The following is a 16,042-nucleotide window of genomic DNA, read 5'->3' as shown; positions in this document are numbered from 1 at the left end:
GTGTATGTCCTATGTTTTCCCATGTATGGAATGATCTGTCAGGACTGTAGGCAGAACAATACGTTTCACTGTACCTCGGTAAGTACATGTGACAATAAAACAAAATCCAAATCCAATCGAGAGTGTTAATTTCTGTCAGTCAAATTGCAGCATTTGTATTTCAGCACCATACATAAGGCTTTCTGTCTCTAAGACTGGATAAAAAAATTAATGAGGTAATATTAACTCAGCCTATCGAGAAGGGACTAGGCTGTCGGGCAGTTAACATTTCTCTGCCCTGGGGCTACCAAGAGCTTCTGTGATTTGAATCAGCTGAACTGAGCGGGCTATGCTACCAATTTTGGCAGAGCCCTTGATGATGTCATCAGGATCCGACTGCAATTTTTACTTGGCTGTCTGAATTGGAAGTGGCAGTGAATTTTCTGCCAGACCAGCCCAGTGGCGCAGATTATCAAGGCCAGAGAGGTAATCTCTGGGCCTCCTCCACAATAGTCATATGCACTCCCCATCCAACCAATTGCAGGACCCCTGCAGGAAGGCTCCTATCCCCATTTCTTTTCATAGGCAACAATGCAGAGGTTAGACAAACAAGTGGTAAAGGCAGTATGGTTTTAACTGGGAATTTTTATTTCCCCATAAACTGAGATAAGCATACGAGGTCATGTCAGAAAGGCAGGAATTTCCTGATTGTGTCCAGGCACATTTTTTTAAAGATACAAAACAAGGAACATGCCATATTAGATTATATAATGAGCAAAATTTAGGTAACAGCCTAACAGTGTGTATTTAGCTAATAAAACCATAAAATAATATGATTGAATTCAACGTTGTGCTTGAGGGAGAGAAAAGAGAAACAGCTGCTGAGATTCTAGATATGGTATGGCTGACTTCAACAGACTGAGAAAAAAACTCATCCACAGGGTCAGATTTCAACCCATTTAAAATCCTCCCACTTGCACAAAGTTAACTGATAAAATGCAATGATAAGCAAAGTGGAAGAATATCCACGGGGGAGTTTAAATAAGGAGTTAAGGTGATAAAGAAGCAGCTGAAACCTCTAACGGGGGGCATAGTGGCTCAGTGGTTACATCTGTTGCCTCACAGTGCTGAGACTCCATGTGGAATTTGCGCATTCTCCCCACGTCTGTGTGAGTATCACCTCCACAACCCAAAGATGTACAAGGTAGATGGATTGGCCACGCTAAGTTTAGCACAGGGCTAAATCGCTGGCTTTGAAAGCAGACCAAGGCAGGCCAACAGCACAGTTCAATTCCCGTACCAGCCTCCATGAACAGGCATCGGAATGTGGTGACTAGGGGCTTTTCACAGTAACTTCATTTGAAGCCTACTTGTGACAATAAGTGATTTTCATTTCATTTCATTTCAAATTGCTCCTTAATTTTAAAAAAATAATTGGTTACTGTAAATTCTTTATAAAAATGCTTAAACCCCTCAGGGGCAAGAGCTCTAAGTGCCAAAATAAAAGCCATGGATGACAAAAGAGCATAAGGGATGGAATAAAATTAAAAGAAAAGCATATAAAAATGCAAGAAATAGCACAGGTCGAAGTGGAAGAGATGCAAAGAACAGCGAAGGGAAACAAAACAGCAGCTAGGAGTTACAAAAAGGAGAATGAAAAGTAACTTGCAAGAGATATCCAAAAAATAACAATTCGGTAAAGAAGGGAGGCTGAGAGTAAATTGGGCCCTTTAAAAACTGACAATGACGATATAAATGAAAACAGGGAAATGGTAAGCACTTTCAATAATTACCTTGCATCAATATTTACAGCAGTGGAAGAGGTCAGCATGCCAGACATCCAAAAGCAACTAATATTGAATCAGGGACAGGGACTTACCAAAATTAACATAAACAAATTATCTGTAATTAAGAAAACAATGAGACGAAAGATTTAAAAATTCCCAGAACCAGATGGTTTTCATCTCAGAATCTGAAAGGAAGTAGGTGAAAACATTGCAGATGTCCTAACAATAATCTTCCAAAGTTCTATTCGTTCCGGAACTATCTTTGTCAATTGGAAATTTGCACATGTCGTGCTGCTGTTTGAGTAAGGTAAGAGAGGGAACATATATTGTCGGGAAATTACTAGAGCCTGTAATTAAGGATGAATGCCATGAAATTTTTCAGCTAATCAAAGGGAGCCAATGTGGATTTGTAAAGGACAGGTCTTGTCCGATGATCTGATTAAATTTTGTGAAAAGGTGACTAAAATATTAAACAGTACTAAGGAAGTACTGCACTGTCAGATTTTGGATGAGATGTTAAGCCAAGGCTTTGTTTGCCAGGATGTAAAGGATCCCATGGTGCTATTTTGAAGAAGAGCAGTTCTTTGGTGCCCTAAATAATAGTTATCCCCAGGGGGCAGCACGGTGGCGCAGTGGTTAGCACTGCGACCTCACGGAGCTAAAGTCCCACGTTCGATCCCGGCTCTGGGTCACTGTCCGTGTGGAGTTTGCACATTCTCCCCGTGTTTGGTGGGTTTCGTCCCCAAATCCCAAAACACCAGGGTAGGTGAATTGGCCACGCTAAATTGTCCCTTAATTGGAAAAAAATTAATTGGCTATTCTAAATTTATAATAAAAAGAAAAATAAACAATAGTTCTCCCTGTACCATCATAAGAAAAATACAGATTATCATGTTGCACCTCACAAGTACTTCATTGGTTGTACAGTAAAGTGCTTTAAGATGCTTGGTGGTCATGAAAGAAAGCACTATGTAAAGACAAGACTTTCCTTCTTGTATTTCCTATTTTATAGAAGTTTAAGAGATGATTTGATCAAAGTTGTCAAGATATTAGCGGAAAGATGGGGTCAACAGAGAAAACTGTTTGTACTGATTGGGGAATCTAGGACAAGGGACAGTAGTCTAAGCATTAGAGCCAGATCTTCCAAGAATGAAATGAGGAGACACCTCTATGCATAAAGCATGGTAGAAGTTTGGAACCCTCTTCAGCAAATGGCAGTTGATGCTGGGTTATATGCTAATTTTAAATTTGAGATTGATATCTTTCTATTAATCAACGGTAATAAAGGATATGGGGCGAAGCTGGGTATATGGAGTTGCAGGCTTGAAGCGCTCAATGACTTAGATTGAAGCTTCTAGCTCCGCCAGATTGTCTCACACTTTTTTAAAATACATTTAGAGTACCCAATTCTTTTTCCAATTAAGGGGAAATTTAGCATGTCTAATCAACCTACCCTGCACATCTTTTTGGGTTGTGGGGGTGAGACCCATGCAGCCATGGAGTGAATCATTTTCTCGCACTTCCTACCGACTCCCCACGCTGTACATTGAGAAGTTAGCCAGCAGGGTTTAAATGAGGCATAGGGGTTAAGACCATAAAAAATTGAAACATGAGGAGACCATTCAGCTCTTCGAGCTTGTTCTTTCATTGAATAAGATCATGGCTGAGCTGGCACTCACTAAGACCACTTTCCTGCTTTCACTCCGTTACCCTTAATTTCCCTGGTGATTAAAAACCTATTAATTTCAACCTTGAAAATGGTCAAGGGCTCGACCTTCACAATTTCCTGGGTAAAGAATTCCAAAGATCCACCACTCTTTGAGAGAAGAAATTCTTCATCAAATCTGTCTTAAATGAGCACCCCCTTACTCTGCGACTATGCCCTTTAGTCCTACACTCTCCCAGGAGTGGAAACATCTTCCCAACAATTACCCAGTATAATCCCTTGAGAATCTTACATGTTTCAATCGTATCACCTTTCATTTTTCTGAACTCCAAGGTGTACCCTATCCAGCCTGTTTAATCTTTCCTTATATGGAAGTCCCTACATACCTGAGAGCATCATCAGAGAAATCTCCTCTGCATTGCCTCCAAAGATAATGGGCAGGATTCTCCGGCTTCCCAGCCATGTGTTTTGCAGTAGCAGGAGGCGGCACGCTGTTCGCTGGTGGGGACATTTTGTGTTCCTGCTACTGTCAATGGGAAGCCACTCCACGCCTCCGGGAAGCCCGCTGGCTAGGGTGCGCTGCCGATGGGACCAAAGGATCCCATTGCCTGCGAGTAGCCAGAGAATCCCAGCCAATATATCTTTCCTTAAATAAGGTGACCAAAACTGTGCACAGTATTCCAAATGTGGCCTCACTAGTACCTTGTACAGTTGCAGTAACACCTGAACAAAGAACAAAGAAAAGTACAGGACAGGAACAGGCCCTTCGGCTCTCCAAGCCTGCGCCGATCATGCTGCCCATCTAAACTAAAACCTTCTACACTTCCGGGGTCCGTATCCCTCTATTCCCATCCTATTCATGTATTTGTCAAGATGCCCCTTAAAAGTCACTATTGTCCCTGCTTCCACCACCTCCTCTGGCAGCGAGTTCCAGGCACCCACTACCCTCCGTGTAAAAAACTTGCCTTGTACATCTCCTCTAAAGCTTGCCCCTCGCACCTTAAACCTATGCTCCCGAGTAATTGACCCCTCTACCCTGGGAAAAAGTCTCTGACTACCCACCATGTCTATGCCTTTCAGAATTTTGTAGACCTTTATCAGGTCACCCCTCAACCTCAGCCGTTCCAGTGAGAACAAACTGAGTTTATTCAACCTCTCCTCATTGCTAATGCCCTCCATACTAGGCGACACCCTGGTAAATCTTTTCTGCACCCTGTCTAAAGCCTCCACATCCTTCTGGTAGTGTGGCGACCAGAATTGAACACTATACTCCAAGTGTGGCCTATCTACCCGTTCCAGCCTCCCCAAACAGGCACCGGAATGTGGCGACTAGGGGCTTTTCACAATAACTTCATTGAAGCCTACTCGTGACAATAAGCGATTTTAATTTTCACTAAGGTTCTATACAGCTGTAACATGACTTTGCCAATTTTTATACTCAGTGCCCCGGCCAATGAAGGCAAGCATGCCGTACGCCTTCTTGACTACCTTCTCCATCTGTGTTGCCCCTTTCAGTGACCTGTGGACCTGTACACCTAGATCTCTCTGACTGTCAATACTCTTGAGGGTTGTACCATTCACTGTATATTCCCTACCTGTATTAGACCTTCCAAAATGCATTATCTCACATTTGTCCAGATTAAACTCCATCTGCCATCTCTCCGCCCAAGTCTCCAGACAATCTAAATCCTGCTGTATCCTCTGATAGTCCTCATCACTATCCGCAATTCCACCTTGTTGTTATCCGCAAACTTGCTAATCAGACCAGTTACATTTTCCTCCAAATCATTTATATATACTACGAACAGCAAAGGTCCCAGCACTGATCCCTTCGGAACACCACTTGTCACAGCCCTCCAATCAGAAAAGCACCCTTCCATTGCTACTCTCTGCCTTCTATGACCTAGCCAGTTCTGTATCCATCTTGCCAGCTCACCTCTGATCCCTTTTGTACCAGTCTGCCATGAGGGACTTTGTCAAAGGCTTTACTGAAGTCCAAATAGTCAACATCCACTGCCCTACCTGCATCAATCATTTTTGTGAACTCCTCAAAAAACTCTATCAAGTTAGTGAGACACGACCTCCCCTTCACAAAACCGTGCTGCCTCTTGTTAATACGTCCACTTGCTTTCAAATGGGAGTAGATCCTGTCTCGAAGAATTCTCTCCAGTAATTTCCCTACCATTGATGTAAGGCTCACCGGCCTCTAGTTCCCTGGATTATCCTTGATACCCTTCTTAAACAAAGGAACAACATTGTCTATTCTCCAGTCCTCCGAGACATCACCTGAAGACAGTGAGGATCCAGAGATTTCTGTCAAGGCCTCAGCAATTTCCTCTCTTGCCTCCTTCAGTATTCTGGGGTAGATACCATCAGGCCCTGGGGACTTATCTACCTTAATATTTTTCAAGGCACCCAACACCTCGTCTTTTTGGAGCGCAATGTGACCCAGGCTATGTACACACCCTTCTCCAGACTCAACATCCATCAATTCCTTCTCTTTGGTGAATACTGATGCAAAGTATTCATTTAGTACCTCGCCCATTTCTTCTGGCTCCACACATAGATTCCCTCCCCTGTCCTTAAGTGGGCCAACCCTTTCCCTGGCTACCCTCTTGCTTTTTATGTACGTGTAAAAAGCCTTGGGATTTTCCTTAACCATATTTGCCAATTACTTTTCGTGATCCCTTTTAGCCCTCCTGACTCCTTGCTTAAGTTCCTTTCTACTTTCCTTATATTTCACACAGACTTCGTCTGTTCCCAGCCTTCTAGCCCTGACAAATGCCTCCTTTTTCTTTTTGATGAGGCCTACAATACCTCTTGTCATCCAAGTTTCCCGAAATTTGCCGTATTTATCCTCCTTCCTCACAGGAACATACCGGTCCTGAATTCCTTTCAACTGACATTTGAAAGAATCCCACATGTCAGATGTTGATTTACCCTCAAACATCCGCCCCCAATCTAGGTTCTTCAGTTCCCGCCTAATATTGTTATAATTAGCCTTCCCCCAATTTGCCTCTTTACTTTTGTACTCCAGCCCCCTTGAAATAAAAGCTTGACATTCCATTTGCCTTCCCTAATACCTTCATCACCTGTATAAAAGCTGTCTGGGTTTCATGAACAAGGGCCTCCCAAGTCACTTTGTGCTGCAGCTTCCTGCAGTCTCTCTCCATTTAAATAATAACCTGCCTTCTCGTTCTTTCTTCCGAAATGAACAATCTCACATTTTCTCACATTGATTTATATTTGCCAATTTTCTGCCCACACTCTTAACCTGTCAATATCTCTATAAACTAATTACATCTTCCTTCTAACCTGCCTTTGCTTCCACCTTTGTAGCATCCACACAATACACTCTATTTCTTCCTCTAAATCATTAATATATATTGTGAAGAGATTCGGTTCCAGCATTGGTCCCTGTGCACTCCACTGGTTACTGCTCTCCAATCTGAGAAAGACCCAATCGATACTCGCTGCTTCCTGTTAGTTCGCCATCCCAAAATTTTATCTCCAAAACCATATATATGGGCTTATACTCACTGGAGTTTAGAAGAATGAGAGGGGTTCTGATCGAGGTATATAAAATACTAAAAGGGATTGATAAAGTAAACGGAGACCAAACTTCCCCCTTGTGAGGCAATGTAGAATGAAAGGTCACAGATATAGTTGAGAGGTGGTAGATTTAAAACTGAGACTTCTCGCAGACGGTGGTGAATTTGTGGAACTCGCTGCCCCATAGTTCAGTGGAGTCTGAATCATTAAATGGTTTCAAGAAGGAGATAGATATATTTCTGATTCAAAAAATGGGTTGAAGGGATATGGGGGACAGGCAGGGTGGATTTGAGACCAGGAAGAGATTAACCATGATCTGATTGAATGGCGGCGCAGATTTGAAGGGCTGAATTGCCAGTTTCTGCTCCTAATTCCTATGTTCCTATGTACTTGCATAGTAGCCTTTTGTGTGACACCTTATCAAATAGCTTTTGAAAATCCAAATATGCAAAATTGACTGGTTCTCCTCTATCTACTCTGGCTCTTACCTCCTCAAAGAAATATGCTTAAAAACCCCTGACCTCATTCCAGAGTAGTGGGTGAGTTTCTAATTCATACCGCTACTTTGCAATGGTGTATTTACTCCATAGTCATTTATCCACGTTGTTATAAAAGTACAACTATTAGAGATGGTGGCATTTCAGCATTTGAACTGTCGTGCCATTTTGGGAGATTGATTTCTGGTGCTCGACAACGAGTTTACATAGGTTATTCCAAGGTCATGAGAGTAATAGAGTGAAAACTAGCACGAGCATGAATGCAACTGCAATGGAACCTTATTGGCCAATCAACAAACAGAAATTACAGCGGTCTTGAAGCAGTTGAAAGAAGTTGCCGTTTGACTTGTACGTCTCTGGGAAATGGATTAATGTGGATAAATGATGAACAGGTATATAAAATTACTCTTGTAAACTAGGGGCTCCAAGTGAATTTTTATTTGTCTGCTGAGGGAACTACTTTAATTCTGATCAAGATTTTTTTTTTCTTTTTGTTTTAAATTCATTTTTTTGAAGCAGCACCGTTCCATACACAGGCGGAAATGTGACTTTCAGTATATTGACTTCTGAACCAAACAGGCGCCCTGGGTACAATGACTTTTACAACACTCCAGCTCTTCAAAAATTTGTCAAGACTACTCATGTAAGAATTCACCTGAGAGGTCAATACCACACCAGGCGAACATCAGTGAACTTCAGACATAGATATTATGGAGTGAATGAAATCACGATAAGTGGAAGGTAAGGTTTGATTTAAGTATTTAAGAATTTATTATTTAAGTGCTTGCCATGAATATGTCAAGTTAACCAGGCGGATGTTTTCTGCTTAAGCTGACCAGTGGAGGATATTTCCCAATTTATCATGACTGGTTGAGTAAGATTTACCTTCCAGTTGAAATATTTTTCCACTTTTATGCGTCTTCAGATTATACACATGTTAGAGCTATCATTTAAATTATGTAGTGGTCAGTTCTGCAATATATTTCAATTATATCGAGATACAGCGTTATTTTTATTTGATCCTTTTTGGCTATACTTCTCAGCTTGTGGAATTTTCTCTTTCATTGTGTTGCCTTTTATTAATCATTTTATTTTTCTTGGTATAGCGTGAAAAGAAAAATAAATTACTGGGCTTAGAAAGCACCTATTGTATATAGCTGAAATATATAACTGGCGCACTACGTACGAATGTCAATGTAACAAAAATATTCATGCAGTAAACTGGGTTTAGAACTTTTTACATTAGGGGGATTGGAATATTATCAAAATAAATTCAGTTGCACTGGCCATTATTATTAAGGACAAAAATATAAATGAGCAGATTTCAACTCTCATACCAATGACATTATCTCTTACTATATACGTCACTTCTGTGAATGACGAGGAAGTGACTGATGTAATGAAACAGAGAAACAGTCACAACTCTTGCTGCAAGAAGTATCTTCAACAGATCTCAGCAGTACAGTGTAGATTGTTAGTGGTAGAGAAATTCTTACAATGGCACTCACTTGAAAACATTTTTAAATATAAATTTTGAGTACCAAATTCATTTTTTCCAATTAAGGGGCAATTTAGCGTGGCCAGTCCACCTACCCTGCACATCTTTGGGTTGTGGGGGCGAGACCCACGCAAACACGAGGAGAATGTGCAAACTCCACACGGTCAGTGACCCAGAGCCAGGATCGAACCTGGGACCTCGGCGCCGTGAGACTGCAGTGCTACCACTGCGCCATCGTGCTGCCCTCTCACTTGAAAGCATAACTTCTTCAGTGGAGATGTTACCTTATTGATGTGTACAGGACATCCAACTTGTTACAATATTTTAGTTGACTTTAATCAGTCCATAAAACAAAAAACAACAATTGTGTATATTAGCATGTTTTGTAAGTATGTACGTACCGTGGACCATCATTTACCAAATCACTTTTGCTGTTTAACATTCAAAAGTAAGAAGAAATGACATTGTATGATATCACAAAAAGCCGAGGTGGGCTGGTGTTGGGTGGACCAATTGTGTCACGGTTTAGATTCCTCACCCACTCCAGGAGAACCCTTGAGCAGTTCCAGCAAATCTATTACAATGCAAACTGCTATAAAGCCTTCCAAAGGACAGAATTCAAATCAATGACCCGGATTCACTATCCTGATGCACACTGTGCTTGGACTGTTATTCCAGTGCCGATCATATGCTCAGTGGCTAAATAGGTCAAAGGTAACAGAACTCTGATGATCAGAGATCCACATAACTCTCCAGGCTCCTTCAGTAACACCTTCCAAACCAACAGCTGCTACCACCTAGAACAGTGTTTTTCAAACTTTCTTTCCCAGGACCCACTTTTGCCAACTGACTGACCTTTGTGACCCACACCAGCTGACCTTCGCAACCACGCCGACAGACCTTCATGACCAATGGCGACAAACCTTTGCGACACATTCCATGTTTGCTTAACTATAATGCGAAAGGAGAGCCTGTTTGGTCCTCACGGCCTCACTTGAATCAGCTGCAGAGGAGAGGGCAATGTGCACAACAGATGCAGATATCAGCCAGTTCCTTTGTGCTGTCTTCATCTTTATGAAATCAGAAAATCCTACCTCACACATGTATGTCGTCGTGAAGGGCAATAGCAACAAAATGCGTGTTTTACTCAACACTGGATATTCCTGGGAGATGCTGCATCAGAATACTGACAGCCTCAAGGTGTGTTTTTAATAGCGTATTACAGGTCAACTGCAGCAGCATAGTCGTAATTTGGAGTCAGCTCTAAGTTAATAACTGACTCTGGGGACTCAATCTCAAAATTAATTTTTCACCCACCATTTTGCTTTCAAAATCTGAAACTTCACTCATTTGCCAGTACTTCCCTGCATATAACACTTTGGCTTTGCATCGTTATTTGTATTGGCACAACTGACAAAACCATGCCTCAAGAAATCTTAACACTGCTTTGTTCCTGAGTTAAGTTTCTTCTTTGTAGGTTGTTAACCAGAGGTCCTGGTGCTCAGTACAGAGCTAACACAAGCACTGCTGTGTCTTGCCTTGGATTCTCCTGATCAGCACCCTCCAGCAGAGGGATTTTCCACAGTCGAGTGGCCGGCCCGTTACTTTTGCTGCTTGTTCTGGTTCTTTCTGGTCTCTAACCTAATCTATCTACTACTCTCCAATTAAAGCCAATCTGGTACCATGTTTTGTTTATTAAAGCAGGTAATCTGTGCTACTCAATTGCCACTCAATTCAGTTACAGAAGAAGGCTCGAAGTCGTCCAGAAGTTTTACAGAAGGTTTATTGAGCAACACAACTTAAATAACGGCGTGAGTTCTTACTTTAAGAACTGTACTAGTAGAAAGGTTACAACCTTTCTATGCTCTACAACTAGGCCTGACCACACAAGCAGCCCTGAGCTAAATTTCTGCCCCTGTTCTCCTCACAGTCAAATCAGCCAAAGAGACCAGAGGGCTGCTTGCGTCCCGCTTTTATGCACGCCAGTGCTGCCCCCTAGTGGTCTTTCCATTACCCATCAGCCCCTTCTGTACATACCCATGTAAAGATCACTACAAGCCTCATTTATTTCCATTTAGAAGGTGGCAATGGCTGTTATTCCCGATGTAAAAGCCGGTCGAGGCAGTTGGGCCCTTCTCCCGTGATTGGGACCACCGCAGGAACAGTGTGACCGTTCGCTCCGCAACCCTCCTGACACCCGGCCATGATCGACCTGCACGTCGTGATCCGAACTTTGAAAAACTCTGACCTAGAAGGACAAGGGCAGCAGATGAATGGGAACATCTTCACCTGCAAGGTCCCCTCCAAGCCGCATTCCATCCTGACTTGGAACTGTATAGCTATTATCTCACTATCGCTGGGTCAAAATCCTAGAACAACCTTTTTAACAGCACTATGTATGTACCCACACCACAAGAGCCACCTTCTTGAGGGCAATTAGGAATGGGCAATAAATGGGCTAGGCTGCCCTAGCCAGTGACGCCCAAATCCCATGAAAAAATATAATTAAAAAAGGGCACGCAGAGTCTCTAGACGACATCCTGCCCTAGTGTTATGCCCGGCAAACCTCCCGCTATTCCCTAAATGGGCATTGTGCTGGGCACCAAACTGATCGAAGAGGAACTATCACTCCTTCACCCAGATGACCTGCCTCAAGTGAGTTATTCATGTCAGACAAAATGATCCTTCCCACTCACTGACCACATGTCCATCCTCTTGCAGGATCTCCATCTGATGGGGCTGGGCCATCCGGGGTGGCCACTCCCCCCCCCCCCCCCCCCTCCCCCCGCCATCCAAGAGAACACCTCGGACGAGAGCTCCGAGTTTGCCACCAGCATGGCATCACAGCTGTCATCCCCACCTTCTACCAGATCAGAGACACACACCTTGGTGGGCGACATTAGTGAATAGGCTTCTGGGGCACAATCTGTTGAGCGCCATGCAGTTGCTGATGCACATCAGGTGGAAGCAGGAACTTCCAAGGGAGTCAGTAGGTGGAGGTCTGCTGGTCTCAGCTGAGTCCCGGTCAGAGGCTGAGCTTCTGGACAAGGTTATCCCAGAGCTGATGCAGACGTTAGGGTGCAGCCCTGAGATTCAGTAGGATATATCAGCAACACTCTGGTGGGTGCAGAGCCGATTGGAGGAGTTCCAGAGGCGACGTGCGCAGGAGATTGTTCTGACAATGGGTGGCACCGAGGCCAACACTTCTAGGATGGCATCTGCTGTGTAAAGCCTGGAGCATGACGTCAGCATCCTGAGTGGTAGTACCCAAGGCATGGTTAATTCAGTGACAACCATGCTCGAGGGCCTCGATAACATGCCCCAGCTGCTGAGCAACGTGTCCCAGACGCAGATGGACATTACCAACGTTATGCAGAGCATGTCCCATGTGCAGGTCGACATTGCCGAGGCTATTAAGAGCATGTCCCAGTCACTTAAGAGCATGTCCCAGCTGCAGGTGGACATTGTCGGTGCTCTCCAGAGTGTGTCCCAGTCACTGAGCAGCATTGCTGAGAGCGTCAACAACATGGTGCAGACAATGGGGGAGTGCCAGGGCCGGATGGTGCAGGGGCCTCTGGAGTTCCCTCTAGCTGCCTCTCTGTCCCATGGAGACCCCTCGGGCCCCGCGGACACCGTCAGGGAGGAGGGAGTGCTGGACGTGGACTCAGTGCCTCTCAGCAGGGAGGTGATGGCAGTCGTAACTGTCGTGTTGGGTGTTCCGCTATACAGATGAACCAACACGGTTGCAGATGGTACAACTCTGTTTTATTACTATCAATAACAACATCTGTAAACTTATGACTGTGGTTCGTTCTTTACCCTTTAACCTGTGGACCCAGCCCTTACACTATCTTAGAGAGGCACTCAGCACATGGTGTATGTCTGAGTGGCTTGCTGTGAGCTCTGTGCCCTGAGCTGCCACCTGCTGGAATGAGCGGGAACTTTGGTGTTCCCCGTTTTATAGTGCGCGTGCTCTTGCTTGTGATGTGTGTGTGTTGATTGGTCCGTTGATCTGTCCATCAGTGTGTATGTGTGTTTGCACCATGATGTTTACCTGAATATCATGACATCCCCCCTTTTTTACAAGAATATGTGCCTATGTGGTAATAAATATAGATGTGTACTGAGTGCAGCTGAATGTGTGTGTGCAATATCTACAACATGTACATGAGGCTAAACTATGTACATAGGAAGGTGTCAGGTGCAACATAGCAGCCAGGTTGTACCATAAACAAAACAAGTGTAATCATCAAACATCAAAAACGAACTCCTGTAACGACAAAAAGAGAAACGTATTAACATTATGGCATAACACTTTAGTGAGTCCAATGTTCAAACAGGCTCATAAGTCCAGCCTAGTAGGTGGGCAACAAATTCAGGTTGACCGCCTCAAGGGTGGGTCAGGATCCACCGGCTGAGGAATGGGCCTGGCCACAGGTGACAGAGGAATAGGCATGGTGGCAGGAAGCTCCACAAAGTCGACATCAGGAACAACAGGAGGGCGTGGCACCGGTGTATGATCATGTAGCGAGCGCGGAAGCAGGCGAAGAGCCCGGCGATTACGCCAGCGAATGGAGCCATCAGGCATGCGAACCAGGAACGAGCGGGGAGCCATGCGTCGGAGAACTTCGGCAGTTGCCGACCAGCCACCCTCTGGTAGGTGGATGCGGACGTTGTCTCCAGGTGCCAAGGCAGGAAGATCAGTTGCCTGAGTGTCATGTGCCACCTTCTGCTGAGCACGCTGCTGTCGCATCCTTTGCAGTACTGGAGCATGGTTGGGTGTAGGAACAAGAATGAATGGCACAGTGGTCCTGAGGGCGCGACCCATCAACAGCCGGGCTGGTGAGAGGCCAGTGGATAGTAGGGCCGAGCGATAGGCCAGCAGGGCTAAGCAGAAATCCGATCCGGCATCAGCAGCCTTGCAGAGGAGCCGCTTGACGATATGGACGCCCTTTTCCGCCTTGCCGTTTGACTAGGGATGCAGAGGGCTGGACGTCACATGTGTGAAGCCATACGAAGCAGCAAAAGAAGACCATTCTTGGCTGGCAAAACAGGGCCCATTGTCCGACATGAGAGTAAGCGGAATGCCACGGCGAGCGAAGGTTTCTTTGCATGCCCTGATGACAGCGGACGATGTCAAATCGTGCAGGCATATGACCTCTAGATAATTCAAAAAGTAATCTATAATGATGACGTAGTCCCTGCCGAGCGCATGAAAAAGGTCCACACCCACCTTCGCCCAGGGTGACGTTACCAACTCATGGGACTGAAGTGTCTCAGGGGGTTGCGCTGGCTGAAACCTTTGGCAGGTGGGGCAGTTGAGCACCATGTTGGCAATGTCGTCGCTGATGCCTGGCCAGTATACAGCTTCTCGGGCCCTCCGCCTGCACTTCTCAACCCCGAGGTGGCCTTCGTGTAATTGTTCGAGGACCAGCCTGTGCATGCTGTGTGGAATCACAATCTGGTCCAACTTTAGGAGGACACCGTCAATGACGGCCAAGTCGTCCCGGATATTGTAGAATTGTGGGCGCTGTCCTTTGAGCCACCCTCCCGTCATGTGGCGCATCACACGTTGTAGAAGGGGGTCAGCCGCAGTCTCCCAGCGAATACGTGTCAAAGTCAATATTTTCGCTTCTGTGGTAGAAAAATTCAACACACTCGTTAAGACAGAATAACAAGCTTTATTGTCGAAAACAACTGCATGCAGTAATGGCTGAAACTTGAAGTAAGAGGGCAGTCAACAAACCTGCTCAGGCTTTCACAAGTTCCACGCTCTTCGTGGAGAATTAGCTCAATATTTATACATTAACTTTATCAAGATTATGTGACAACAGTTTGGTCAGGAGTTTGATCGGAAATACAAACGGAAGCAAAGACCAGACCATGTTTGGTCATATCACTCATACCATTATTTAGTCCTCGGAGGGAACATTGAAAGGTCAGAATAGATTTGTTTCTTCCTGAACTTATCTTTGTTTTAAATTCCTCCGGCCCTGGGTTATGACAAGTTAGTTTTATCAGGAGTTGCCGAGGTTCGGTGTTTTGGAATGGCTCGACCTTTGCTGATCTTTTCAGACTTCAAGTTATGCAGAGTTGGCCTATGGCCATACTAGTCTGAAAATAGTTAGGGCAGCATTCTTTACCTGGGCCTGGGGAGCTGGAATGAGTAGTTTCAGTCTTTCTGGTATTGTATCAAACCTTTTGACCAGTCTTCCCATTGACCAGTTTTCCCATCATGCCATTGCCTAATTCGTACCATATCACATTCCCTCCTTTTGTCATATTATGACAACTAGTTAAATAGGTATATCCATGACTCGTTTGAAAATGCATTTACACAAGCAACCAAGCAATCCTATCCCTAGTAGAATTAGGAGTAGTAGAATGAAGGCCTTAAAGATCCAATCAAATAATCCGTGACCCAACCAACCTAGTCAACCCGGCGGGTTATAGTCATGAAATTCACTGCCAATCTCTTGAATTTGAGCAGCCTGTCTCTTAATATGGTCGGCCAGGTTAATGATATTTACAGAGCCATCTGGAATATAAGTACAGCACTCTTGACCTATGATAGCGCACGTTCTGCCCTGCGAGGCTAACAGATAATCCAAAGCCAGTCGATTTTGTAATGCCAAGGTCCGGACAGCTACTAGCTCAGCTGAGACCTCAGCCAGTGCCTGTCCAGCTTCCCTGGCTTCTGCTGCCGTTACGTTCGCCAGTTGTTCCAATGCTGTGGCCATGTGGATCAGTTCGTCGGATGCCTTGCCCGTTCCGTACAAGGTAAAGGCCATCATAAAGAACTGTTCCGTTTTAGAAATAGTCCTTTTTGCTCGCGAGGGGGAGTGCTTAAGGGTGGGTAGGTGACGCATTTGAGGTACAACATAACCCAAAAAGCAGGATCCTGTCCAATCAATGGGGAGCCATGGATATGCTTTAGTGCCGCATATGAAATAGGTTCCATTATAGGCCGTAAAATCATCAGCTGATGTCAACCAGGGGATGGTTTCCAGTTGGGGAACGCATGCACTATCTTCTTTGGCACGCAATTTTCGACACACTTGCT

General features: G+C 44.6%; 1 protein-coding gene across 1 annotated transcript in view; it reads left to right on the top strand.

Moving 5' to 3' along the window:
* ush2a (Usher syndrome 2A (autosomal recessive, mild)) overlaps positions 1 to 16,042 on the top strand; it is a 1,730,413-nt gene that overhangs the window by 240,066 nt on the left and 1,474,305 nt on the right. The window contains exon 8 of the mRNA XM_072506478.1: positions 8,001 to 8,222. Coding sequence (XP_072362579.1) covers positions 8,001 to 8,222 — 222 coding nt within the window. The remainder of the gene's footprint in view (positions 1 to 8,000; positions 8,223 to 16,042) is intronic.

The sequence above is a fragment of the Scyliorhinus torazame genome, chromosome 1 (assembly GCF_047496885.1).
Source record: "Scyliorhinus torazame isolate Kashiwa2021f chromosome 1, sScyTor2.1, whole genome shotgun sequence".
In the NCBI taxonomy this organism is placed as follows: domain Eukaryota; kingdom Metazoa; phylum Chordata; class Chondrichthyes; order Carcharhiniformes; family Scyliorhinidae; genus Scyliorhinus; species Scyliorhinus torazame.
This window is presented reverse-complemented; position numbering and strand designations above follow the sequence as displayed.